Source organism: Castor canadensis, chromosome 9, assembly GCF_047511655.1.
Source record: "Castor canadensis chromosome 9, mCasCan1.hap1v2, whole genome shotgun sequence".
In the NCBI taxonomy this organism is placed as follows: Eukaryota; Metazoa; Chordata; class Mammalia; order Rodentia; family Castoridae; genus Castor; species Castor canadensis.
In genome coordinates this window covers 73449204-73476641 of record NC_133394.1, presented here as the reverse complement: position 1 = coordinate 73476641, position 27438 = coordinate 73449204, and the positions used below count along the sequence as shown (strand labels likewise).

Genomic DNA, 27438 nt, shown 5'->3' with positions numbered 1-27438 from the left:
CTGAATGCAACAGCACATAAAAAAGGATGACTCATCTTCATCAAGTGGGATTCATCACAGGGATACAGGGTATTTCAACACACAAAACTCAATAAATGTGATGCGCATAAAAAGTATATAACCATCTCAATAGATGAAGAAAAAACATTTGATTAAATTCAGCATTTGTTCACCTTAAAACTATGGAAGAAATTAGGTATAGAAGGAACACATCTCACCATAATGAAGGGTACATACAACATCCCTGTAACTAACATCATAATGAATGGAAAAAAAACTGCACACTTTCTCTCTCAGGGTGGAACAGAGTAAGAATCCCCACTTTCACCATTTTTATTTAATGGAGTACTGGAACTGTGAGCCGTAATAGTCAGGCAAGAGAAAATAATAACATCTGAATTGGAAAGGAGGAGGTCACCGTTTACAGAAGGAAAGGTTTTATACATAGAAAACCTTAAAGGCTATCCAAAAATGTCAGAACTTATGAGAAATTCAGTAAGATTGAAGGATTTAAAATAAACATACAAAATGAATATGTCTATACGAAAAGTGTAAATTTTTGAAGAAGAATTAAAATATGTAATTCCATTAACTATAATTATTTTTTTAAAAAGCAAAACAAAACATGCAACAATAAAAAAAACACTATTTGGAATAAATTTAACCAAAAAGATAAAAGCATTTATAGTGAAAATATAAAATATTGATGAAAGAATTTGAAGAGGAAACAAAAAGAGAATTCATCCTGTGTTCATGGACTGGAAGAGTAAAATTTGTTAAAATGTCCATGGTAGCTAAAACAATTGCAGATTCAGTACAATTTTTGTCAAACAGAGTAGCATTCTTCACAGAACTAGAAAAAGCAATAATAAATTTGTATTTAAACATCACCACCACACAACAAAGATCCAAATGCCCAAAACCATTTTGAGCAAAAAGAAAAAAGCAGGAAACATTACACTACTTGACTTCAAAATATACTACAAAGCTATAAAAATAAAAAAGCATGATTATGGCACAAAAATGCACACATTAAGAGAATGAAAGAACAGAATAGCAGATCTGTAACTAACTGGAGAAAAGTGCTAAGAACACACATTGCAAAAGTATAGCTTCTTCAGTAAATGGTGCTGAGAAAATTGGACATCTTCATGCAGAAGAATGAAACTAGAAAGTGTAAGAGACCTTAGGTGAAGATCAATAATTAATTTGAAATACGAGTTTAAACCCTATGATACAGCTTGAAAAGTGTTGCAGAAATTAGTGTTTCTCAGAATTTGAAGCTATTTTCCTGGGAGGTGGGTAGAGGAAAGCCATGCTTAATGAAATACAGAAGCAAAGGAAGCAACACATAAGTATTACGTAGAAATCTGGTAAATACCATGGTGTGTATTTGACCAGCATTTCCATTGTTTTTCTAATTCATGTGCATAAGGATCCCATTCACCAACAAGTAAAGAAATTATGTCAATTTTAGTAGAATGACATGATTTTTTCTGTATTTACATATTATCTAAAAATTAAAAAATATTACTCATATAATGAACTAAAGCTGTGAAATATACATAATTGCTTAAAAGGGATATTATTTAATATTGACATAAGTCCACCTTATAAACTATATTTAAACAAAATAAGTATACTTAACATTCTAGAAATAACAGAATATAATATCAGAGAGATATAATTTTTTTACATGATTGTAACAGGAACTTAAAAGCTGCTTTTGCTAGGAACACTGACTACTTATTTGGATCCACAGATTAACTGAAAACAGAATAAAAGTCTGGCATCTCTGCCTCCATTTTGCATCTGTCATTGTGCATCTATTCTATTGCCTTTTTCTATCTCTCTCTTTCTCCCTCTCTCTCTCTCTCTCTCTCCCTCTCTCTCTCTCCCTCTCTCTCTCAATCCTATAATCAACTTAGGTTTCAACATCACATCTTTACAATGGAAACTATCCTCAAGGAAAGGAACAGAAGAGCGTCCACAGGACCAGCTACCTGACAGCAATAATGTCTCTCTTGTTGTAGCCTGACAATCTTGAGACAAGGAGCAACCCGACCACTTTTGACCACCAGATCACACCTGCACTGGGACTATTTAATAATTATACATACCTCTTTCCCCATGCCCCCAATTCTTCTATTGAAACCTGAAGCTAATCTCCGTATGTGGAAGATGTGCAGAAATATAGACCTTGCCTCTCCCTGTAGCATGCCTAAGCCATGTTAATTAAATCTCCTTTCTCGGACCTTCATCATTACTCATCTTTTTATTTAGTTATTAGGGTAGACAGCCAGATCTAACAAGTAGTACCCCAGTATTGGGCTTTTGGTTTATAATATTGTCATTATTTCAAAAATTTTCAGATAACTTGCAAAATACTTAAAATTAATGGTATGAATTGCTAAGTTCTTGGAGAAGAAGGAAGATGTACATACTTCAAATGTATAACTAAATACACTCTCCTTCAAAATGTTAACTATTATGTTTAAAGTGCCTGAAGAGAAAAAAAAAAAGGGAAAAGTAAGAGATCATAAAGTATTTTCATTGAAGATAAAGTGGGGACTTTTTGAAAAACACAACAAAAAATAATGGCCATATGAGCATTATAAGAACTGTAATTTAATAAAGACTAATATTGTAAGTTTACAATATTTTTCAAGCTAAATAAATGAAATAAATAAATAAATAACCTTTCAGTTAATATTACCTGATATTTCCTTAAATGTGCTAATCAACTATTCCAAAAGACAATTTATACTTTTTTTTAATGATTTTCTATTGTAAACATTTAGTTCTCTGTTAAAAATCCACAATAAAAGTTTTGTTTTAGTAATTAAAGGAAAAATCAGTGCTGCTATGTTAGTATGTAGTATGAAAAAAAAACTAGCAATAAAGGAAAACATGCGTTATTTTTACCACTTCTGAATGGAAGAACTACCTGTGTCTATTGAAAAGTGAGGACGAAGTGTTAGTGATAAAAGCAACCGAATGATTTTAGTGGGTGGATAATCAGCCACCTTTACATGCACAGAGCAAGGATGAGGCATAAACACCTGCATCTCTCCACTAACAGCTCAATAGACATGATGAATGTTTTGAAAACCTAACTCTATGCTTAGTTGATGGAAATTTTAAGTATTTGAAAACCAAGAATTATTTACATCTTCCTTCAATCTTACTGTTTCATCAGTGAGATCACTGGAGAGACATTGTTAAGCTTAAATAAGTAAACCTACCACAAATAAACACTTTTCTTAGAAATATTGGCAGATATGACCTTATTTATATGCTCCTTATTTTATTGATTTCTTTATTTTTATTTATTTTTCCCCATTTTTATTATGATATATTCATTGTACAGGGGGGATTGATTGTGGCAACTCTGAATAGTCTTACATTTTACATTGGTTAGATTGCTCCCATCTTCTCCCCTCCAACTCCTTCCCTGCCCTACTTAAAGCAATTAAAAGAGGTGACATCTTTCTATTTCACAGATGTATATGAAGCCTATCAATCACATTCCCTCACCATCATCTCCCCCATTTTCCCTCCCCTGCCACATTGTACTGATTTTACTGTCCTGTCATTCATTATTAATTTCAAAGTCAATATTCACAGGGTTTTCTCAAAGTACACTGCTCTGAGTATACTTTATTTTTACCAGTTCAATCCCTTCAATTACTCTCTTACTCTTTCCCTTCCCACCCCCATTATTGGACAGCTTTTAACACATATTGCTATAGCCTCCACCTGCAAAGATGTAATGTATTTTAATGTATGATCTTTATTTTAGCAATATTCTTCGAAGGGAACTATTTTCTAATGATATAAAATCTTAGTTGATATTGAACACAGTGTGTGATAGTCTAATGTGTTATATTCATAATATCACTGAAGAACAGTGTTAAATATGGTTGCCAGGAATATTGGCCTTTTCAAAACTGTAGTGATGCATTCATTTCCCTGCTATAATATTCAATGAAACTTTAAGGAAGAAAGACTACATTAAATGGTTGTAAACTGCCAACTTGCATAATAAATAGACATTTGCTTCTCATGCATTTAAAAATAGGGAATATAGACACCAAACTCTATTGAAAATCCAATGACAATATATAAAGTATCTGTAAATATAGTTTTAGGATATGTAAAATATGGATTCGTAAAATATTTCAAAATGAGAGGGTATGTTACTTTATATATTAACCAATTATAATAAAGTTAAAAGCATGCAAGTGTTTCAGTGTTTATCTCTATGCACATAAAGAAAGAGGAATCAATTTCCATTGGAGTTGTTTAACTAATTTCAGTTCACTGAAATCATCAAGTTAGGGTTGTTGTCATAGGTAGAAGTAGGCACAGAATGTAAGAAATTAGAAGGTAAAAGACTTCTGGATGTATTTCTGATTAAATAATAAATGTATTTTTATAAGTGAGATTTACAATGAGTTGTGAAGTCCACAGAATGACTAGCTGAGAATAATCATAAAATCATGTGAAGACACATCTCAGAGTTCAAGAATTACTTTCTAAGAGATATGAAATACTAAATGTCTTTTCTAAACCTCATCAATGACCAAGCTATTACTTGCTTGGTTCAAACTGTTCTTTTTTCTTTTACTGTTGACACTTTAAAACATAATTTCTAGTAAGATATCTTTTTAAGATGATTCCCGTAGCCAAGAAAAATGTAGAGCTCTTCTGTAGAAATAAGCAACAAGTCTGATGCAACCATGTATCTCTGATTTAAGACTAATTCAGAAGCCATGACACATGTGCAAGTTATGAACCAAGTGTCAACTAATAGCAGGGAAAGAGCTAACAAACATCATCTCAAAGTTTTTATTACATTATAAAAACAAAGGTATTATTAGACAGGAGTTGGAAAAAATGTAATTTCTACTACTGCAGACAGTATGATTTATGTACTCCAAGGCAATAAGTTATCAAGAGGACAACTATTTCTACTATAGCAGAGTTCCAAATATGATTCAAGATTAACCTGAAACACTGGAGCCCTTCATGAGAAGGAAGATGTGCACTCAGTGTGCTTGCAATGCACATATCATGTAAATGCACATTTTGGAGTAGAAATTCCCTTTTGCAACACAAAAGTATAAAGTTTTGAGCTAACTTGAATGTTTGAGGACAAATATGTATAATAATTTCACCTATGAAATAATAATCCATTCTTCATTTTGATTAAAATGAATATAAATATTTTGAAAATCCCTGTAAGGGCAGACTTGCATAATTCATTTCAACAAAACTTATTTCACAAAATGAAGGACAGACACATGTCTTTTATATTCTTCAGTAACATAGACACACACACCACCAAACATTGAAAAGTAATATTGTAGGTGTAGTCAGTTGTTGAGAAATTTCTAGGTAAAATTTTATTCGGGCATGCTATGAAAAAGGAAGATAATATAACCACTCTAGACATCTCAGAAGTATATTTGCCTTGCACCAATTCAAGAGCAACTCTAAGGTTATAATTCCTACACAATTTTTATATTTTTAATATTTTTATATCTCTGAAAAAAACAAATTAACCTATCTACCTATTGTAAAGGTAAGGAAGGAAACAGCATGATTGTGCTTCACTCCATAACATGGTTTCGTCTGGTATGCTTTTGGGAAAGGAAACATGAGAATAGTTCAAAATGTGAATGAGAAGCCAGAGGAATTAACTGGAGAAAAACCTGATGTGACCATCATTAAAATCACCAAGATAGAAGTAGTAGAATCTTTTTGTTGCTGCTGTTGAAAAACTACAAACAATCTTCAGTGATTTATAATCTCAATGTAGACTTCAGAATTAAGAATATGCCTGTGGGGAAATGAATCATCCTTTGTCTACTAGAGTTGACAAATTACTAAGAATTTTTGCTAACTTTAATCCATAAATAGATATTTTAAACTTTTACATCAAAATTGAAATTGAAATATGTAAGTATTATTTCAAAATAGTCATTCCTTACCTTTGATTCTTGGACTTTCTTGACGTCTTTCCTGCTGGAATTAAAACAAAAGCAGGTCAAAATCTTTAAGTTAACATAAAGGAGCATTATAAAGATGAACCAAAATGTTTCTATACACATATACCTAGGAAACATTGTAACACAATTCTCACCTTAAAATTGTACTTATGCAAAATCCTTTATTGGCATAGTAATAACTCTTGGTGGACATATATTTCTCTAAGAACTCGATACATATTGTGAATATGGATTTATAAATAAATAAAATTTTCATGAATATTCAGTAAATACTCATGCCTATCAACTTCTTTAGTCCATTGCATTTAATTTCATCAGATACTAAATGATGTCTTCAGAATTTCACTTAACAGCTCTATATTAAAGTGTTGGTGAAAGTAAAAGTTTCAGGGCAAATGTGTTGGAAAATCTTACTATAGTGACAGGAAAGAATTTTCAACTGTCTTTCCTTCATTTCACCTTGGAATTGGACCTTGTCTCATTTTTTTACACTAAAATTGACAACAATTCTATTATTTATTCAAAGGTTGCACTTGTCAGACCTATCTCTCAACTTGACATACTCCTTATTAGTTACCAAGCAACCCTCAAAGAATTAGCCTGCTTTCAAGTTTTAAAGTAGATATTATGCACTCTCTAACTTCTTAATTAAAATTTAAGCATAGTTTACTTTGTCAAAAAGTTTCAGGTTCACACTGAAAATAATTTTAAAATACATTTCAGATAAAATGGCAATTGCAGAATTGAATTACAGAAATTACATGAATGCCAATAAATTCTGGCATCAGGTAAACTACTGATCAGAAATTACTTTGTTTCAAACATTAATACCAGTTTCCAAATTTGAGAATTAAAATGTATATTGACAAATGTATATTTGTTGAACCAGCTAACCCAATGCTATTATTCCGCTAAACTTTCAGGCTACATGTTCAACTTTGTCATTCTGATTTACTCAACCTCTGTGTTTGTGTTCTGGTCTACTTTTTATTAGTTAATTGATTTTTCTAGTTCTGATTTACTTTTAGAGTGTCTATTGGTCACTTACTAACATTGAAAATACAAGTTATACCTTTAAAATGCATTATTACTGAGCCAGGCATGGTGGTGTACACCTGTAATCCCAGTATGCAGGACACTGAGGAAATAGCATTACAAGTTCAATGCAAGCCTGAGTTACATAGTGAAGCCTTGTTTCAAAAAAGCATAAAACTTCTTTTGTAATTACAGGATTGGCAGGCTTTGAATTACCAGAGACATTTGATGATGAAAACTTTCTCTCTCTCTCTGTCTCTGTCTCTCTTTCTCTCTGTCCCTGTCTCCCTCTCTCTGTCTTTTTGTCTCTGTCTCTCTGTCCATCCCATCTCCTCTTTTTACATTCATTCATTTATTCAACAAGTCCTTTTTAAAAAACATGTTTTATAAACCAAGCACTATTCCAAGTGAACAAATCATGTCCTTATAGAAAATCCTGTAGAGATGGTAATGATTTCTGCTCAGAGAAGATGTGTACAGAAGTTAATAATGTTGGTGTGGAGTGACTGAAATTAAATATGTGGCTACAATCATAAAATGCTTTTTAAATAAAATCCTGAGTGATGTGAAACTATAGCATAAGCATATACCTGGGCAAGACATATTTTGAAAGAGAAAAATAGTTCCAAATGTACTGAAATACAAATTCTTATTGTTGTCAAAAGTATCATGGAGGCTCCAAGAACTTGATGGGATTGAGTTGACACAGCTTATTTGGAGATGCAATCAGGGAGAAGATAGGGGTCAGACTAATAAGGGGGTATTTATTAGGACATTGGGTTTTAGTCTGAAACAACTTAGAGTTCATGGAACATTCCTCCTCAATATCTGAATTACATTTCCATATAAGCATTCTGACCATTGAGATCACTTTGGAAAGGGTAAGGACACTACTGGGAGTGGGAGTCAATAAAGAGTACTACAATTGAACAGTGACAATGACCCAGAGCACTGTGGCAACATCAGATTTGGAAAATTCATTTAGAAATGGCAAGTTTTACCAACAGAATAAATGCTGGGTATGAGAGACAGACTCACCAGGATGATTCCAAGGGTTTGAATCACTGGATGGATGGCATTATCTTTAACTAAGATGAGGAAATGGCCTAAGAAGAAACACTTCATCTCTTCTTTGTCTTCTAACACTGCCACACTCCGTGTTTTTTCTTCCAATTCTAACACCAGCCCTATTCAGGGTTCTTTAATGATTTTTCCTCATCTCAGTTGCTAGACTAGGTTCCTAGGCATTGAGCTCTTATCTTTCTCCAATACAACTCAATTCTATGGTGAGCTTATCAGATCTTCTTTATGGGACAGCCAACTTTCACATTCAAATTTAGAACTCATCTAGCCCCTGTCATTTGACCTCTTTATTTAGATATCTAATAACACAACTTATTTGTCATGCCCAAAACTTAATGTCTAATCTTTCCTTATTTCTTTGGCCATATTTCTAATCCAAATTAGAAGTAACAACTCTGTCCATCAATTACTCAGAACCTTAGAGCCACCCTTGTTACTCTATCTCTAAAGGAATAATCAGTCTCAGATCTTCATGTTTTTAATATGTTAATTTTGAAGTTAATTTCTCACTATACAGCTCATGGGAAACACTTCAACAATATATATAAACTTTGAAATCACTCTGCTATGTGTTACTCATCAGTGTGTACATAGGGAACATATAGTAGAAATGAATGATCTACAACTCAGTCTGAAAAAAATATAAGAAAAATTTAAAGTTTAATTATCCAACAAAAGAAGATGAAAGGATAGAAAAAAATGTAGGAGAAAAGCCAGAAATGGAAGGAATCATGAACTCCCAGGTAATATATTATTTAGGAAGGAAATTTTCAATAGTGTAGAATCCTTCGCAGAGACCAAGTACAATTATGTCAAAAACGACCATTGAAATTTTTGAGTCAGAGGGAAAGATTTCCTTCAAACAAATCACTTTTTTGGTGCTCATTTAGGCTTACAAGTACAACTGAGGTAATTCAAGGAAGGAAAAAAAAGATTGAATGAAGTAACTAAAATGTAATAGAAACTAGTAAATGGAATATAACTAGTAAAGAAGGTTTGAGATGGTGTATAGATGAGAGTACACTCAAGTTCATAGATATTGTTCATAGATCTTGGAGTTGACTTTTGTTCATTGGCATTTTGTTTTACTTTGTTAGTTTTATGACATAATGATTGTATTTATATCACTAGGATTTAGGAATATCTAAGGTGATATCCTTAGAAATGGAAAGCATTCAGATAAAAAAGCCATTTAATATTACAGATTTTATGTTATTGAAAGAGTGAATGTGATGAAGAACATAAATAGGAGAGAAATTTCCATAGAAGGAAGACCATTTCCATAGTATCACAAGTGGGTATACAAATAAAAGAAATGTGTAAGTCTGGTACAAACAGTTAATTTGTAATTATTTATTTGTTTTCATGTAGTAGGAGGAAAAGTGATTAATTCAATGCTGAAAGTAGCTTTGTTTGCCAAGAATTTTGAGTATAAGAGACTTTAAATGCACTGATTCTGTGAAACTGAAAAGAATCTCACATAACACAACTTGTTATTTAGTTAATTCTGGTTGAGTATGTAATCATAAATTTATGATATAAGATTAGTTTATATGTACTTTGTGTGTAGCCAAAAAAGGCTAACTGATGTTATATTTTATAATTCGTGTTAATTAAAATCCAGTTTTCTATGGCACTGTATAGATTATAAATTACCAATGAACTCATGCTTAAATATCTTAAAAAACAGGAAATCTTTAAGGAGCATGAATTTAAAGAAGATGAATTAGAACTGTATTAACATACTGGAAACAATAGTGATAGACTTGGAGAGTGAGAAGAAGCTTACAGATATGCCACTCTATTCACTGCTAAACTTATACAAATCTCTTTCAGTAGAGATTTCATTAGGATTTTCAAGGTAATAACTCTTCCAATATGTTTCAATGACCCATAAAATATTGAGTTATCCATTCTGGCAATATAGTTTCCAAATTTATTTTACTCTTACTTCATATTTGAAATATTAACTTTTTAATGAGAAAAGGTTAATGGAGAAAACTTTGATTAGTTATGTGAAAATCAGAGGAATACAAGAACCTTAAAGTGACAGAGCTCAACATGAAAAGGGGAACAGGAATTAATGAAAAGGTCAGTAAGAGATGAATCAACTTGGGATGTAACACATTTGTACATGGAACCAATGCTAGGAATCTCTATGTATAGCTATCCTTACCTGAACTAGCAAAAATGCTTTGTCTCTCTTATTATTGCTTTTCTTTTCTCTCCAACAAAATTAGAGATAAGGGCAGAACAGATTCTGTCTGCAAGAGGGTGGTTGGGGGAGAGGAATGGGGTAGGGGGTAGGGGGAAATAATGATCCAAACAATGTATGTGTATGTGAATAAAAAAATATAAATTTAAAAATTGAGGAACTTAAAATTAATCAGATTTTTTCAAATATATACATATATGTACATATATATATTTGACACGTAATTTAAATGTCCAGATCTATGACCAGTTTCTTCTCTTTTCCTCTACATGTTTGACATCAGTAACCACAGTGATAATTTCAAATCCCAGGCACAGTGCTTCATAAATGTATGTTGAATTAAAAATAAAATTTGCTTATGAATGCAAAAAAAAGTTATCAGAAAGATTTGTTATATTGTCCATATGATATATTTGAAATTTTTTCTTACAGTAAGATATCTTGGGTCTTGTCTACAATAGCAGAATGCCAAGATCTCTTGATATAACTCAGTTTTTATATTACTTTACAAGATTTTTTGATAAAGTGACTTCGTCTTAAAATAAGAAATACACTTTGGGCATGTGTCAAGGACAAATGGTAACAAACCATTCAGGTTTTATTTTGCTCTAAAATATTTTTTGAAAAATTTCCAAACTTTTGTATATTAATTATATAAATTGACCACATAATCCAGTCCAATGGTTAAAGGGGGTAATAGACCTCATGGATAGTATTATAAAGATTAATAAAGATAATTTGGTCAAAAGAATAAAGATAATTTGGTCAAAAGAATAGATTCATTAAACAACATGGGCATAAAAAATGGTCCCTTAAACATTTTTTTTCCTTTATTGTTGTGCTGGGTAGGGGTACATTGTAGCAATAAATTAAATGCAACTTACTTAAACCAATGTAAAAGCAAGTCAGGATGGGTTGAACAATTCTTTTACGTAGGAGGTATTGTGGTTCTAAAAAGCATTCAGGCAAACCAGAGTATAATGTAATGGTGAACTTTCAGTCTTATTTAACTTAATCACAGTCTTCTGATCTTTTATTTAAAATACTTTTTGCCTTGACATTTGAATAAAGTTCCTGAAGTCTTACCTCTTCAACAAGACCTTTTCTGTCTATTCAAACAACATCCCCCATTATTATTTGATTACCTTAACCAGCTTTTCATTCTTCACAGATGTTAATACTTTATTTCTTGCAATAATATATATTTGTGTATAAACTTCCTCTTCCCTCATTGGAATGGCTGTTCCCTGAGCAAAGGTACTTGGCCATCTTTTAATTGCTGTATTCCAGAGAGTGGACAGTCTTCCTTATAGTCTCAGTACTCTAGATTGCAATATTCTGGAGGATACACACACACACACGAATCTGTAATAAAATGTACTATTTGATAGTGAAACTATGCATGGGATGTAAAGAGAACAGTCTGAGATACAATGCAGGCTTTCTTAATCAAACGTGAAGAAAAATAGTGGGGAGGTGAGGAAATGGGAAATCTATGAAGAGAAGATGATGTTGTTAGAAAAGAGTTTGTTTCCACAGCAAAGGGAAGTTAATTTATTGCATGCATAGATAACAGCACTATGGAATTATGGATCCAAGGTATTAGTTCAAAGTGGTGGATGGAAAATATTAAATAAGGTTGTGCAACTAGTAAGTTTCAATGATTCATAGAAAAATAAAAGGAATTTTCATTTTTTATATGAGAAATGACATCAGAGCCATTAATATTCTAGCTCAAATACATAAAAATATTTGCTATAATTTATATACAGGTATACAACCTACCTGAAAAACTACAAAATATCAATCTACAGTGGATTGTCTTTTTGTTCAGTGTAGATGTCACTGAAGAAAAAAATTAACATCAGTTAATTCCACTGGCAAAGTTATAATTCTTTATTGCACATGTACACTATATTTTGTAGGTTTTCATAATTTTGAGGAAGAAAGCCAGAAAGACCATGTTATTGAATTCAGGGATACTACCAGCAGTGCTTCAAAATCTGATGATTAAAATCATAGTTCTGAAACACATGTACTGACATTTAAAAAAATTTAAACTACAACTGACCTTACCAAACAAACCCCTTTTAGCCAATAATATTTACATTATTGCTGTTGCATATATTCTGACTTGAAATACTAAGTTTTAAAGTTTATAAGTAGGAAATTTATGTGTATGTGACCTTAAAGTAAAGCCATTTTCCATGATGACAAATATATAATGTCATTCGTGGTTTAAATCATGGCAAACATCAGAAGGTTTTTGTGTGTTTTACCAAAAGCATACGTGTTCAAGCTAAATAAACAAGATGTGTGTAATCAATACATGTTTTGTCAAATGCAGTGAAAAAGAATCTGTCCAAGGTGTCATAGAGGACACCTTTGCTTTAATGAACTCAAGAAAGACATGAGCACACTGTGTCTTAAATGGGGGAGCAGCATTAAATAGGTGAGGGAATCACGGACAGTTGGAGTAGAAAAACAAATATGTGAAAGGCAGGAATTAGGTATGGGTTTATGTTAGGAAATAACACCCAGACTCATATTAAACATAGTAGATTATGAAAACAACCGAAAAGGAAATCATACACAAAATATCCATAATGGTACACATGAGCACTCTTCTCTGTAATCAAGTTTAAAATTATTCATCATTTACTTCACAATGGATATAAATTTAAGGAATTAAAAATGTTAATGAAAATAAAATATTCTTATAGCTAAGCTATAATTTTAAGATAAAAATGATAATTCTTTAGCTCTTTCTAATAATAGCACCATTGTTTTATACTATTAAATGTTGAGTTGTAGTATGGTGAAAATCCAAAATTAACATATGTCAATAAGAAAATTCTCTTTTATTTCCTAAGAAAATTAGTGTCCAGTTAAGTATTATAGCTGAAACTGTTTGATAAAGAGCCACACAAATTAAACAAGCATGGCAATTAATGTAACAGTTTTTACAGTGCATTTTGGGAGTGTGAAATATAGTGATGGTTTTTGTAACACAAATCACTAATAAAAGATTTGTAAAAGTGTTAATATATATTGCTAATGAATTAATAAGTTTATCTGGGGTATTAGTGATCTTTGGTGATTTTAATGGAGATACTTACATTAGAATTCCTTCCATCTTGGTTATCTCTCAATAGATTTAGGCTTATAATTTATTAAGTTTGTAAATAGTCCATGAGTAATAATTGTTATGACAATGTACTGGTTTGGTGTTTGATTTTCCAGTGATTGGGAGTATAGTATGCCTTAGGTAGTAATATAAATTTTTTAGAACTTGCCAATAAATAAAGTTTAGAACAGAAATTATACTTTCTACAAAAAAAGCTGTGATTTTGAAAATATAAAAACTTATTACCAGATATCCCTGGTAAATCTAAACTAATGCAAGGTACTCTGTACACAGGAAACCAAAAGGTTGCTGGGGAAGACCAGCCCAATGGAAGTCAACAATGTGTGGTCTAAACAGAAACATTCCCACTGCAAATCCTGTGAGAGGGAGGGGCAGATTAAAAGTCTTTATAAAAAGACAGTTGACACTTAGAAAAAATTAAAAATGATGATTAAAATGCATCATTCTCACAATACTGAAGATTTTAAGTTTTTTACATATATTATCTCATTCAAGGTACCCAAATGTCAAGCTCTAGTTTTCTGTATTTACAGTGTCAAAACCTGGGGGCCATGGGAGTCATGAAGCAAATGTGAGTTTATGATATCAGAGCCAAAATAGTAAACTGCTACCTAAAAGTATAAGCTCACCATCTTGGATCCTCCTAAAATAAGTAGGAAAATAATTGACAATTTTCACACAAGATTTGGCAAATCACAAAACGAATCTGATTTTATCCAAAAGGTAAGTGAGGCCTATGGTATTGTATTTATAATTGTTCTTATAAATGTTTCTGTCCTCAGAAAACTTTCTGGTCTAAGGGATAAATATGTAAGATATCTTCAAAAGAAAATCTCTAAATAAATTACATGTATGTGATGCAATAACACATAGTCAAAGTTGTCAAAAAGTCATCTGAATTCTTCACTCTTGTCAGTAATTTTCTTCCTGCTTAAGAAAATGTAGTCTTACTTCACAAGTACCTTCAGTGTCCAAGAGATTAACAGTTTTCCCAAGTGTTTTGTGGGTTCCAAGTTAAAGTTACAAAGAAAACTAATGAAAATATGAAAATAAGGAAACAACAAAGGTGATGAATGGAAAATGTTTGAACTGTGCTACTCTGTAATAAATTTCATTATTTAAATTGTGTAAATTTAATTATTTAGTAATTTATTTTATAATAAATCAAAGACTAACATGGAAAATGGCTGGACACTGAACTGAAGGTAGGCTTTGAAGGTTTGCTGTTGCCTCCACTCTTCTCAACTCCAAATACTTATGAGTGCCCCCTTCCTTTGGCAATGTAACACATTTTCTTGGAACAGAACCACCAAAGCCTACTTTCAGCAGAATAATTTCAGTACAAACCAAACCCTCAACTAGAGTGAACTAACGGATTATATATACTAGCTCAAGTATTCCTCCACCTACCTGTAGTTATCTAAGAAAAGATAATTTTAAGCAGGGCACTGGTGACTCACACTTGTAATTCTAGCTATTTGGGAGGCTGAGATCAGGAGGATTTTGATTTGAGGATAATCCTGGTAAAAAGTTTACAAAACTCCGTCTCAAACAATAGCTGGGCAAAGTAGTGCATTTCTGTCATCCTAAGCTTTTCAGGAGGCTGAGATCAGCAGGATCGCAGTTCTAGCACAGCCTGCACAAAAAAGTCTGCCAGACATCATCTCAATGGGAAAAAGCTAGGTATGGTAGTGCGTGCCTGTCATCCCAGCTATGATAGGATGCCTCAACACATAGGAGGATCATGGTCTAGACTGTCCTTGGCATAAAGCAAGATCCTATCTCCAAAAGGACTGGAATAAAAGAGAATGGAATTATGTCTTAAGTGGTAGAGTACCTGCCTAGCAAGCACAAAGCCAAGTTCAAACCCCATTATGATCAAAAAATAAAAATAAATGAAATAAAATAGTAATTTTACAATAAGCAGGATGAGCATACCTAAAATACTTAGTGATACAAAAATATAATAAGAAAAATGTAAATAAAAACATCAGGCACTGAAACATAATAGTTTAAATAATATGTGAAGGAAGTTAAATATTAAGAAAAACAAAGCTAAATATTCCAGCTTTAAGACCTATAAATTTCTCTTGAAGGATGTGGGCAACACCTCTTTGAAATGTTATCATCCTGAGAAATGTTCCTTCTGTTCCCCACAATGCCTGGGGAGAGGAGGAGCTAACATCATCTACAATTTATAAAACTGCACTTAGCATTTAAATGGAAGAAGTTACTATTTATTTATGGATAAAACCAATTAGTTAACACAGGTATTCATTCACCCCAATTACCAAGTAGGTTGTGAATGAATTTGTGAAAAATGGTGCTGTCAAGTTTTATGTTCTCTTGGCTATATAAAAATGATAAAATTTCTTTTGTCTTTGTGTATTGCCTATAATGTGCAACAAATTGTGGTTTAAAGTTTGTTCACTAATAAAACTGTTCATTTTCTTTCAACTTTTTCTATAAATGTTTTCAGGGTTGTGAGAGTTCATAAAATTCTGCTTCCAACAATTATGATAATAAGATAATTCAAAGAGTAATTTAGCCAGTACATAAATTATATCCTTATATATGAGAAATATATAACTATGAACATCATACCAGTTTAATACATAATGATATATGTCATTAATATCATAATATGTATATGGAAATAATTTTAGTAAATTATCAATAGTACCATTTTGGAAATATTCTTTATGGAAAGCATGATGATCTATATTAAAATACACATGAAAAGAAGATAAATGCACATATATATAGCAATTGATAGGAAATCAATGCTATAAGCATCTTTATTCTCCTTAAATCCATTTTAATCAAACTTGAATTTTTTCATTGAGAAACATTTGTAAATGTGACAACCACAACTTGCTAAGAAAATCTGAAGAAAAAAAGATGGACAGAGTTAACTCTACTATATGTCAAATCTTCCTGCAGCTTACATGACAAAGAATAGACAGAGATAGATAATTAGCCCATGAAAGACAACAGAGATATAGGAAACAGAGAAGGCATTAGCATGTGACAAAAATGCCACCACAGTGAAAAGACAGATTATATCAGAAGCAGTGCTTGAACTTCTGAACAACCATAAAAATATAAAGATACATAGAATTCTATTTAATGCAGTAAATAATTATATTTACTTTAAAAATCAAAATATCTAAAGAAAAAAATTTAAATCTTTAAAATGCAACATAAGCTTCCACATGATCTATGGGTAAGACATTATTTATTGGACAAATATAAAGATAAAATTGGCAGCTGGTAAGATATGAGTGGGAGCAAATAAGTGCTTTGCGTTTCAAGATCCCATTCTCCTCAGAATCAGAATCGTAAAACTCCAGATAGCCCAAAGCTCTGATCAATGATTAGGAAAATAGCACTATATCTTCTTAATGAGGCATACTCACTGTACCAAGGTCCCACATGTGCCTTGAGGCTATAATGATCACTATGTGCCTTCTACTGGAGGTGGCAAACCAGGAAGTACAAGGATCTGAAGTACAGACAACTTCCTCACCTGCTCATTTATGACTTCCCACACCCAGGTAGTCATTGCATACTTCTAAATTTGGGGAGGGGCTAAACAGGGAGGGGCTCACTTTCATGACCCTGAACAACTATTGACTAATAAAACCCAGAGGCCAGTAACTTGAGAAGGTTGGCCCTTGTCTAAACTGCTACTTTGCTAATTAAACACTGTTAACTTCTTGCTCTTTCTGATTATTGCTGCACCTGAAGCAGGTTCCTAATCTTAGATATTGTACCCGAAGAACTGAGGTACGTCTGGAATATCCTGCCCTATCCACCATTAACAAAACCATGTAAAAATATTGGTACAGTTACCAAATTTTAAAGTGTGTGCAGCAAAATGTATAACAATAATACAAAACAAATGGGTGTGCAGTGGAAAAAGATATTTCCAATAAATGTCACTAGCAAAACATTACAATTCAGAGCATGTAAAGTGTTAAAAGTCAACTTGATTAGATACATAAAAAAATCAATCATAACAAAAATGTTTTCAGGTGGGAGTAGAACCAGCAGAGAAACGAAAAACAGTATTAATGACTTTCATCAGATGGTGAGTGACATTGTCCTTGAAGAAAATAGATGGCATATTTTTAGAATCATCTGTGAGCACTACATTTGGATGAGCACTAACCTATGATATAGCAAATCCACCTTTGAATATGTATTCTAGAATATTCTGCATATATGTATGTATACATAAATATGTATATATATTTTGAAAAATGTGTAACAATATTCCTAGCAGCGTTGTTTGTAGTAACAAAAACCTGAAAAAACTGTCCTTTAGATGACCAATATAGCATATCTGTATCTGTGTTATTAATTATAGAGGAAATATATGAATTGAAGCAATTGGAATAACTATGTATAAATAAAATATGTTAAAGATATGTAACATTTTATAACATACAAATAACTAGTAATTGTTTGTTACATATACATTAAGTGTGTAAAGAATATAGTAGGAGTGCTTAACATTAAATCCAAGACAACTTTTCATTTGAAAGAGGTAGTCAATTAAGGAATATTATTGAGAAGAGTTACAAAAAAAATTAAATATTATTTGCAATAATTTTGTTCAACTTTGGATTGAAGAACCTTAAAAATAAATCATTTCTCTGATACATTTTGCATCAGAAATATTTTCTAACAAACTAAAGAAATTAGATAGGACATAAATACCAAATTCCAGCTCATAAACTCATACCTTATTTAACTTAAAATATCCATTGTTAATTTATCACAGAGAAAATATGTTGATTCATTGAGACATTTGATTTTGTGTGTCTTTAAACTGCTGCTTCACATGAAAAGATTGATGTGCAACAGGTTGCAAACAGGTCTACAAGGGGGATGAACATCCCGCCTGGAACATGGGACCAATGTGCCCCACTAGAGCCTGGCTGAAGGAAATGAATAAATAGCTTCTATTTTTATCTAATCTTTAAATTGCAGGAACCTCATTTAACTACCTCAAAACTTTTTAATATGACTGCAAAGGCTTTCCCTCTGTTTATTTTTTATCTAGGTTTCTCCCGAGTTTTAGTCATAAAAGGCTACAAAATACTCCATATATCTGCCACTACACTACTGAAATCCAATGACCTAAAAGTAAAACGTCCAGAGATAGCTTAGCAATTATTTATACTAGTATAATCTACTTTTATAAATTTATGGATTAATATTTCCCGTTATTTACAATGATTTTCATTATGCATAATGTGGCCCAATATGCAAAGCTAAATATGTTTGCAACTATTTTGACTACTTTCCTTAAAGAGGTGATAAAAATGCATCCATGAATTTTTATTAAGCATTCCTACAATGGTTCTTCACAAATTAGCTACAATTTTTTAAATTTAACATTTTTAAATTAATAACTAAAATTTTAATTTAAAATGTATTCAATACAAGTTTTTATATTTGGAAGATATAATGTATAGAGGAGTACTGGGAAATGGCAAGGCAGTATTCCACAAATACATTCTGAATAATAGGGTGATATATGAAGAAAAAAAATTTTGCATTTAATCAATTACATATGTGTGGTTTTATAATTGATTTAATTTATAGTTTCAGGCTAAGTAAGTATATCCTCAAGGGCTGTGAGGCTCAGGTATGTAATGAGATCCATGAAAACGAGGGTGATGGAAAATGAGCAACTTATGGGTTTTTGTCATCTGTGATTATCATGCAAGATCATTTTCCAGGAGATAGGAGCAAAACTGGAATTGGAAATGTGGAGATTTTATCTGAATTGTTGGCCTTATGGGTAAGCAAGGAAAACAGATGTTAATTTTCTAAGTATGAGACTAAACCCAATCAACTTTACCTGTCCAACTGGCCAACTAGAAGACTTTTTATGTTGATGTACCATTCAAATAGAGTCAAATATCTAAACTAATATAAAAGGAACATAGTTCTCATTCTTAGTCAAATAACAGAAGCTGAGGAGATAAAACAAATCAGGCTATAATACCTATAAACATGGAAGTACCACAAGGAAACTCCCTGGGTAGCTATGTTAAACAACCAAAAAATGTCATTTTCTTCTTTTTTATACAAAATCAGAGGATAGTGGAGTGGAACAGGTCTTACCTGAAGAAGTTGTTACCAATGGGACAGGGAGGAGGTTGGGAAATGGTGAAAGATGGTGAATATGGTGCAAACATTGTATACATTTACATAAATGGAAAAAAAAAATATGTTTTGAAACTATTCCAGGAATGGGGGGGAGGGTGGTATGATGGAAAATGGTGGAGGGGGTGCATTCAAGTACAATATATTTGATATATTGTAAGAATTTTAGTAAATGCCATAATGTACCCCCACCCAACAAAATAATTTTAAATAGAAAACTACAAAAATAGAAAAAAGGTAAGGTTTATTTATGTTGTTCAAATTAAGAGGAAAAAATCAACAAGTCTAAAAGCTTTCAATGATATAATTTTTGAAAGCATACTTAATAATGGCATGATCAGTTATAGTAGAAATCAAACTCAGCAATTCTTTGTTTTGGTATAGATAAGATTCAATGAATTTCAAATTTAAGAAAAGAAATAGAATTTTAAATAATGAAGGAAACTTTTTAAATATGTTAGAAATCTTACTTTTAAAATTATTAATACTAGAGTTACTGCATGCATGTTTTTAAATTGTAATAGTCCAAGTTTCTAAAAAACTGAAAAAGAGCTAGAAGGACTTTTACACAATCTAAAATTATTTGATATTTATTGCTTCTATTTATGATAAAACAGAAGTAAAAGAGATAAAAAGAAAAACTCAGTAGTCATGCATTAATGTTTTATACTCACTGGCAGTCAAATATTTTTTCAAAGTGGACTATGGTGCACAGCAGCATGTATATTTCTTCCATATTTGCGCTGTGGGCTACATTAAAATATTCAAAGTTTAAAGTTGGTTCAGAGTCAAATAAAAATTAATTTGGGCTGAAATAATACAGTTAACTACAGAGATAAATTACACAAATATATGGAAATAGAGAAAAAGGTGGAAATAAAATGAATTATTGTTGATAATAAGGGCTATGCATTATCATTAATATTTCAAGCACAATGTGGAAAACATATTTTGCACAACTGTGCACAAACATTCACAAAGCTTGAAGAAAGTCAAGAATCACAGTGGCATAAAAATGCTAATAATTCCTAAATAGCATAATCTCAGATGAAAAGCTGTTATGTCTATTATGTTGACATTGTGAGGAGGATAGGACAAGATCATTTTCAAAATGTGGATGAACTATGGAGAAATCTGAGTTGCAAAAAAGCAAGGGTAAGAGATCAGAAACTTATTCACAGATATCTGACTTTGGGATGTCTAGAAATGCCTTTTAGTATTTCTCACGCTTGAATATACTTCAGAATCATTGTAGAACTAATTGAACTGAAGACTTCCTTAGAAATTTATAAGAAGTGAGCTGATTCAATATACTTTGTATAAAATAAATTCCTTATGGAAGCTTTTCCTTATAATCCTTCCCAACATTATATTAGAAAAACATTATAATGGAGGATTCAAATCCATTAGTATGTGTTCATTTGCAATTAAGCTAAATATATACTTTCAGTCTGTTATTTTTTCATAGCCCTAAACCTTTTCTTTCCATGATACGATATAATCATTTTCTTAAAAATGATACATGAATTACATTGTTGTAAATCTTAGAAATAATAGTGACATTATGTTAGATTTGTACTCACATTGGTGGATCAATGGGTGAAACTATAAGCATCGCAGCACAGAAGAACTCCTATAATTTACAGAACCATCTTTGGGTTGTGGAATGGTGATTGTATTTCTCTTAGCTTCTTCTTAGGTTCTGATAAGAATAAAATTAGCTTAACGCTGCTGTGATGGTTTGGTTCTTAAATGCGTTGGAGGCTGGTCCCCAGCCTGTTGAGCTATTGGGACGTGGTACATGGTATAACCTTCAAGAGGTAGGGTTTAGTGGGAGGAAGTTGGGTCACTGAAGGCATGTCCTTAAAGGGGATAGTCAAACTCCATTATTATATTAAGTGTATATTTAATATATTCTATATATTGTCTTCTAATATTGCCTACTCTATTCTTTTTTGGTCTAGCTTTCCTCCTATTACATTGTTGAACTTCTCAGAATCACAATTTGAGTTATTTTTGTTTTGTTTTCTTTTTTTTAACTTATTGCCTGATCTTATAATTTATTAGCTTCTTTATCAATTGACATATTATGTATTCTCTTTTCCTTAACGCAAATTTTTGAAATTTGTTGAAGAACAAATTTAAACATACTTAGACAACATGAAAAATTGGATCCACTTTTATTAATAATTGTCATAATATTGTGAAATTTCTAAGATACACTTGCCTTAAAATAGCCATGTTCACTTTCTCAGAATCAAAACTATAAGTCAGATACTAAATGACCAAATATTTTACTTCATATTTGAAAATCTCTACTTCTTTATATTAATGATTGCTTTTTAAATAAAGAACAATAAATATAATAGCATGGTATTAAAAAGCCTTGAAATGCTTTCCCTCTGTTTATAGTTGCATGTGTTATAGGTTGAAGTGCATCATTTCAAAAGAGATGTATTACAGGTGAGCCTGATTCCATATGACTGACATTCTTGTAGAAGGGTATATTTGAACAAACTTTACAGAGGAAACATGGTATGAAGACAGAGAAAACGTTATCTCCATGGAATACCACAGATTGCCAGTAGTCTCTAGAAGCCAGGAGAAAGTCATTGATAGATTTTCCACCCCAGGCATCAGAAGGAACCAAATGTATACACACCTGTAAAACAGAGGAAATTAATGTCCGTTCTTCTAGCCACTTTGTTTTGTTACAGCAGCCCTAACAAACATAGTATCTGACCATTTCCACCACTAAAAAGGGAGGAAGAAAATATAAAGCAAGACAGCAAAGAAACAACAAGAAAGAGAAGGGTAAGAAATAGCAAGAGACAAATGAACAGTAGCTGAGATAAAAGAGGAGTGGTAAAGTATACCATTGTCCTGCCAGCCTTTTCCATTGGACATAAAGGTAATAATGAATCCAAACAAGCTGCTTTAATGGGGACTTTTCTGAGACTCTCCTACCCTTTATGTGTAAGTAGGGTGTACAAGGAGTTTCCCTCCGCATTCTAGGTCAGCAGATGAAATGCCTCAGGTATCCAAAGTTTTGGGAGATGGTGTTAGGAGCACCAAAAGATCAGAAGCAGGTGCTGCCAAAAGTCCACAAGATACAATGACACTCTGAGGGCCCAGAAATCACTAAAGGAAATAACTGTGGCTAGAGATAAGCCAGTCACATAATGTGCATGACTCACTGCATCAGGAAAATACAAAGCCCCTCTTTGAAAATTAAGAAGTTCAGGATGGTGACATCAAAATTTGATCCAAGCATTAGCCTTGTTTAGGATTCATATGAGTTCCCACACAAATCACGTGTTACATGACCATGAAGCCAGCCCTACCTGGCTTGATCTGTGCACCAGCACAGAGAGGCAGAGACTATCAGTAATGCAGTATTATTGAACATAATGAGATAATGAATCAACATGTGATTAGTTTCCAGTAACTTTTCAATTTAGCATGATTGATATTGAAAGGTTAAAATTTTAATTTTTAACTGCCCTTTATCTTATTTTTTTTTATTATTCATATGTGCATACAAGGCTTGGGTCATTTCTCCCCCCTGTCCCCACCCACTCCCTACCACCCACTCCAATCCCCTCCCTCTCCCCCCTTCCCCCCACCCCCTCAATACCCAGCAGAAACTATTTTGCCCTTATTTCTAATTTTGTTGTAGAGAGAGTATAAGCCATAATAGGAAGGAACAGGGGTTTTTGCTGGTTGAGATAAGGATAGCTGTACAGGGAGTTGACTCACATTAATTTCCTGTACGTGTATGTGTTACCTTCTAGGTTAAATCTTTTTGATCTCACCTTTTCTCTAGTTCCTGGTCCCCTTTTCCTATTGGCCTCAGTTGCTTTTAAGGTATCTGCTTTAGTTTCTCTGCGTTAAGGGCAACAAATGCTAGATAATTTTTTAGGTGTCTTACCTATCCTCAGCCCTCCCTTGTGTGCTCTCGCTTTTATCATGTGCTCAAAGTCCAATCCCCTTATGGTGTTTGCCCTTCATCTAATGTCCACATCTGAGAGGGAACATATGATTTTTAGTCTTTTGGGCCAGGCTAACCTCACTCAGAATGATGTTCTCCAATTCCATCCATGATAACATTTCGTTCTTCTTCATGGCTGCGTAAAATTCCATTGTGTACAGATACCACATTTTCTTAACCCATTCGTCAGTGGTGGGGCATCTTGGCTGTTTCCATAACTTGGCTATTGTGAATAGTGCCGCAGTAAACATTGGTGTGCAGGTGCCTCTGAAGTAACCTGTGTCACAGTCTTTTGGGTATATCCCCAAGAGTGGTATTGCTGAATCAAATGGTAGATCAATGTTTAGCTTTTTAAGTAGCCTCCAAATTTTTTTCCAGAGTGGTTGTACTAGTTTACATTACCACCAACAGTGTAAGAGGGTTCCTTTTTCCCTGCATCCTTGCCAGCACCTGTTGTTGTTGGTGTTGCTAATGAAGGCTATTCTAACAGGGGTGAGGTGGAATCAGTGTGATTTTAATTTGCATTTCCTTTATTGCTAGAGATGGTGAGCATTTTTTCATGTGTGTTTTGGCCATTTGAATTTCTTCTTTTGAGAAAGTTCTTTTTATTTCACTTGCCCATTTCTTTATTGGTTCATTAGTTTTGGGAGAATTTAGTTTTTTAAGTTTCCTATATATTCTGGTTATCAGTCCTTTGTCTGATGTATAGCTGGCAAATATTTTCTCCCACTCTGTGGGTGTTCCCTTCAGTTTAGAGACCATTTCTTTTGATGAACACAAGCTTTTTAGTTTTATGAGGTCCCATTTATCTATGCTATCTCTTAGTTGCTGTGCTGCTGGGGTTTCATTGAGAAAGTTCTTACCTATACCTACTAACTCAAGAGTATTTCCTACTCTTTCCTGTATCAACTTTAGAGTCTGTGGTCTGATATTAAGATCTTTGATGCATTTTGAGTTAATCTTGGTATAGGGTGATATACATGGATCTAGTTTCAGTTTTTTGCAGACTGCTAACCAGTTTTCCCAGCAGTTTTTATTGAAGAGGCTGCTATTTCTCCATCATATATTTTTAGCTCCTTTGTCAAAGACAAGTTCATTATAGCTCTGTGGCTTCATATCTGGGTCCTCTATTCTGTTCCACTGGTCTTCATGTCTGTTTTTGTGCCAGTACCATGCTGTTTTTATTGTTATTGCTTTGTAATATAGTTTGAAGTCAGGTATTGTGATACCTCCTGCATTGTTCTTTTGACTGAGTATTGCCTTGGCTATTCGTGGCCTCTTGTGTTTACATATAAATTTCAAGGTAGATTTTTCAATCTCTTTAATGAATGTCATTGGAATTTTGATGGGAATTGCATTAAACATGTAGATTACTTTTGGGAGTATCGACATTTTTACTATGTTGATTCTACCAATCCATGAGCATGGGAGATCTCTCCACTTTCTATAGTCTTCCTCAGTCTCTTTCTTCAGAAGTGTACAGTTTTCCTTGTAGAGGTCTTTCACATCTTTTGTTAGGTTTACACCTAGGTATTTGATTTTTTTTGAGGCTATTGTAAATGGAATTATTTTCATGTATTCTTTTTCAGTTTGCTCATTGTTAGTGTATAGAAATGCTAATGATTTTTCTATGTTGATTTTATATCCTGCTACCTTGCTACAGCTATTGATGATGTCTAGAAGCTTCTGAGTAGAGTTTTTTGGGTCTTTAAGGTATAGGATCATGTTGTCTGCAAATAGGCATATTTTGACAGTTTCTTTACCTATTTGTATTCCTTTTATTCCTTCTTCTTGCCTAACTGCTCTGGCTAGGAATTCCAGTACTATGGTGAATAGGAGTGGAGATAGTGGTCATCCTTGTCTGGTTCCTGATTTTAGAGGGAATGGTTTCAGTTTTTCTCCATTAAGTATAATGCTGGCTGTAGGTTTGTCATATCTAGCTTTTATAATGTTGAGGAACTTTCCTTCTATTCCTAGTTTTCTTAGAGCTTTTATCATGAAATGATGTTGGATCTTATCAAAGGCTTTTTCTGCATCTACTGAGATGATTAAGTGGTTTTTGTCTTTGCTTCTGTTAATGTGGTTTATTACATTTATTGATTTTCATATGTTCAACCAACCCTGCAATCCTGGGATGAAGCCTACTTGGTTGTGGTGAATAATCTCTTTGATGTGTTGTTGAATTCGTTTTGTAATTATTTTGTTGAGGATTTTTGTGTCAATGTTCATTAAGGAGATTGGTCTATAGTTCTCCTTTTTGGAGGTGTGTTTGCCTGGTTTTTGGATAAGTGTAATACTGGCTTCATAAAATGTGTTTGGCAGTTTTCCTTCCCTTTCTATTTCATGGAACAGTTTAAGGAGGGTTGGTATCAGTTCTTCTTTAAAGGTCTGATAGAATTCAGCAGCGAATCCATCAGGTCCTAGACTTTTCTTTTTGGGGAGACTCTTGATTGCTGCTTCAATTTCATTTTGTGTTATAGATCTATTCAGGTGATTAATTTCCTCTTGGTTCAGTTTTGGATGGTCGTATGTATCTAGAAATCTGTCCATTTCTCTAAGATTTTCAAATTTATTTGAATATAGGTTCTCAAAGTAGTCTCTGATGATTTCCTGGACTTCCATGGTGTTTGCTGTTATCTCCCCTTTTGCATTCCTGATTCTACTAATTTGGGTTTTTTCTCTCCTCATTTTAGTCAGGATTGCCAGGGGTCTATCGATCTTGTTTATTTTTTCAAAGAACCAACTTTTTGTTTCATTAATTCTTTGTATGGTTTTTTTGGTTTCTATTTCGTTGATTTCAGCTCTTATTTTTATTATTTCTCTCCTATTTGTTTTGGGATTTGCTTGTTCTTGTTTTTCTAGGAGTTTGAGATGTATCATTAGGTCATTGATTTGGGATCTTTCAGTCTTTTTAATATATGCACTCATGGCTATAAACTTTCCTCTCAGGACTGCCTTAGCTGTGTCCCATAGGTTCCAATAGGTTGTGTTTTCATTTTCATTGACTTTCAGGAACTTTTTAATTTCCTCTTTTATTTCATTGATGATCCATTCTTCATTAAGTAATGAGTTATTTAGTTTCCAGCTGTTTGCATGCTTTTTGCCTTTACTTTTGTTGTTGAGTTCTACTTTTACTGCATTGTGATTAGATAGTATGCATGGTATAATTTCTATTTTCTTATATTTGCTGAGACTTCCTTTGTGCTCTAGGATATGGTCTATTTTGGAGAAGGTTCCATGGGCTGCTGAGAAGAATGTATATTGTGTAGAAGTTGGATGAAATGTTCTGCAGACATCAACTAGGTCCATTCGATCTATTGCATATTTTAGATCTTGGATTTCTTTATTGATTTTTTTGTTTGGATGACCTACCTATTGATGATAATGGGGTGTTAAAGTCTCCCACAACCACTGTGTTGGCATTTATATATGCTTTTAGGTCTTTCAGGGTATGTTTGATGAAATTGGGTGCGTTGACATTGGGTGCATACAGGTTGATAATTATTATTTCCTTTTGGTCTATCTCCCCTTTTACTAGTATGGAATGTCCTTCTTTATCTCATTTGATCAATGTAGGTTTGAAGTCTACTTTGTCAGAGGTAAGTATTGCTACTCCTGCCTGTTTTTGGGGCCCATTGGCTTGGTAAATCTTCTTCTAGCCTTTCATCATTAGCCTATGCTTATATCTGTCAGTGAGATGGGTCTCCTGTAAGCAACAAATTGTTGAATCTTCCTTTTTAATCCATTTCGTCAAGAGGTGCCTTTTGAT

The 27438-nt window shown here is 32.8% G+C and overlaps 1 protein-coding gene across 5 annotated transcripts in view; it reads right to left on the bottom strand.

The window, feature by feature from the left end:
• The window catches only part of Fstl5 (follistatin like 5), a 749493-nt gene that overhangs the window by 611062 nt on the left and 110993 nt on the right, over nucleotides 1-27438 (bottom strand). For 2 of the 5 annotated variants that reach the window (XM_074041710.1, XM_074041712.1), the window contains exon 3: nucleotides 5997-6027. The exons of 1 other annotated variant lie outside the window; for it this stretch is intronic. In XM_074041710.1, coding sequence (XP_073897811.1) covers nucleotides 5997-6027 — 31 coding nt within the window. Of the gene's footprint in view, nucleotides 1-5996; nucleotides 6031-27438 lie in introns of all 5 variants that reach the window. 2 more of the 5 variants (XM_074041709.1, XM_074041711.1) reach the window with 1 other exon arrangement.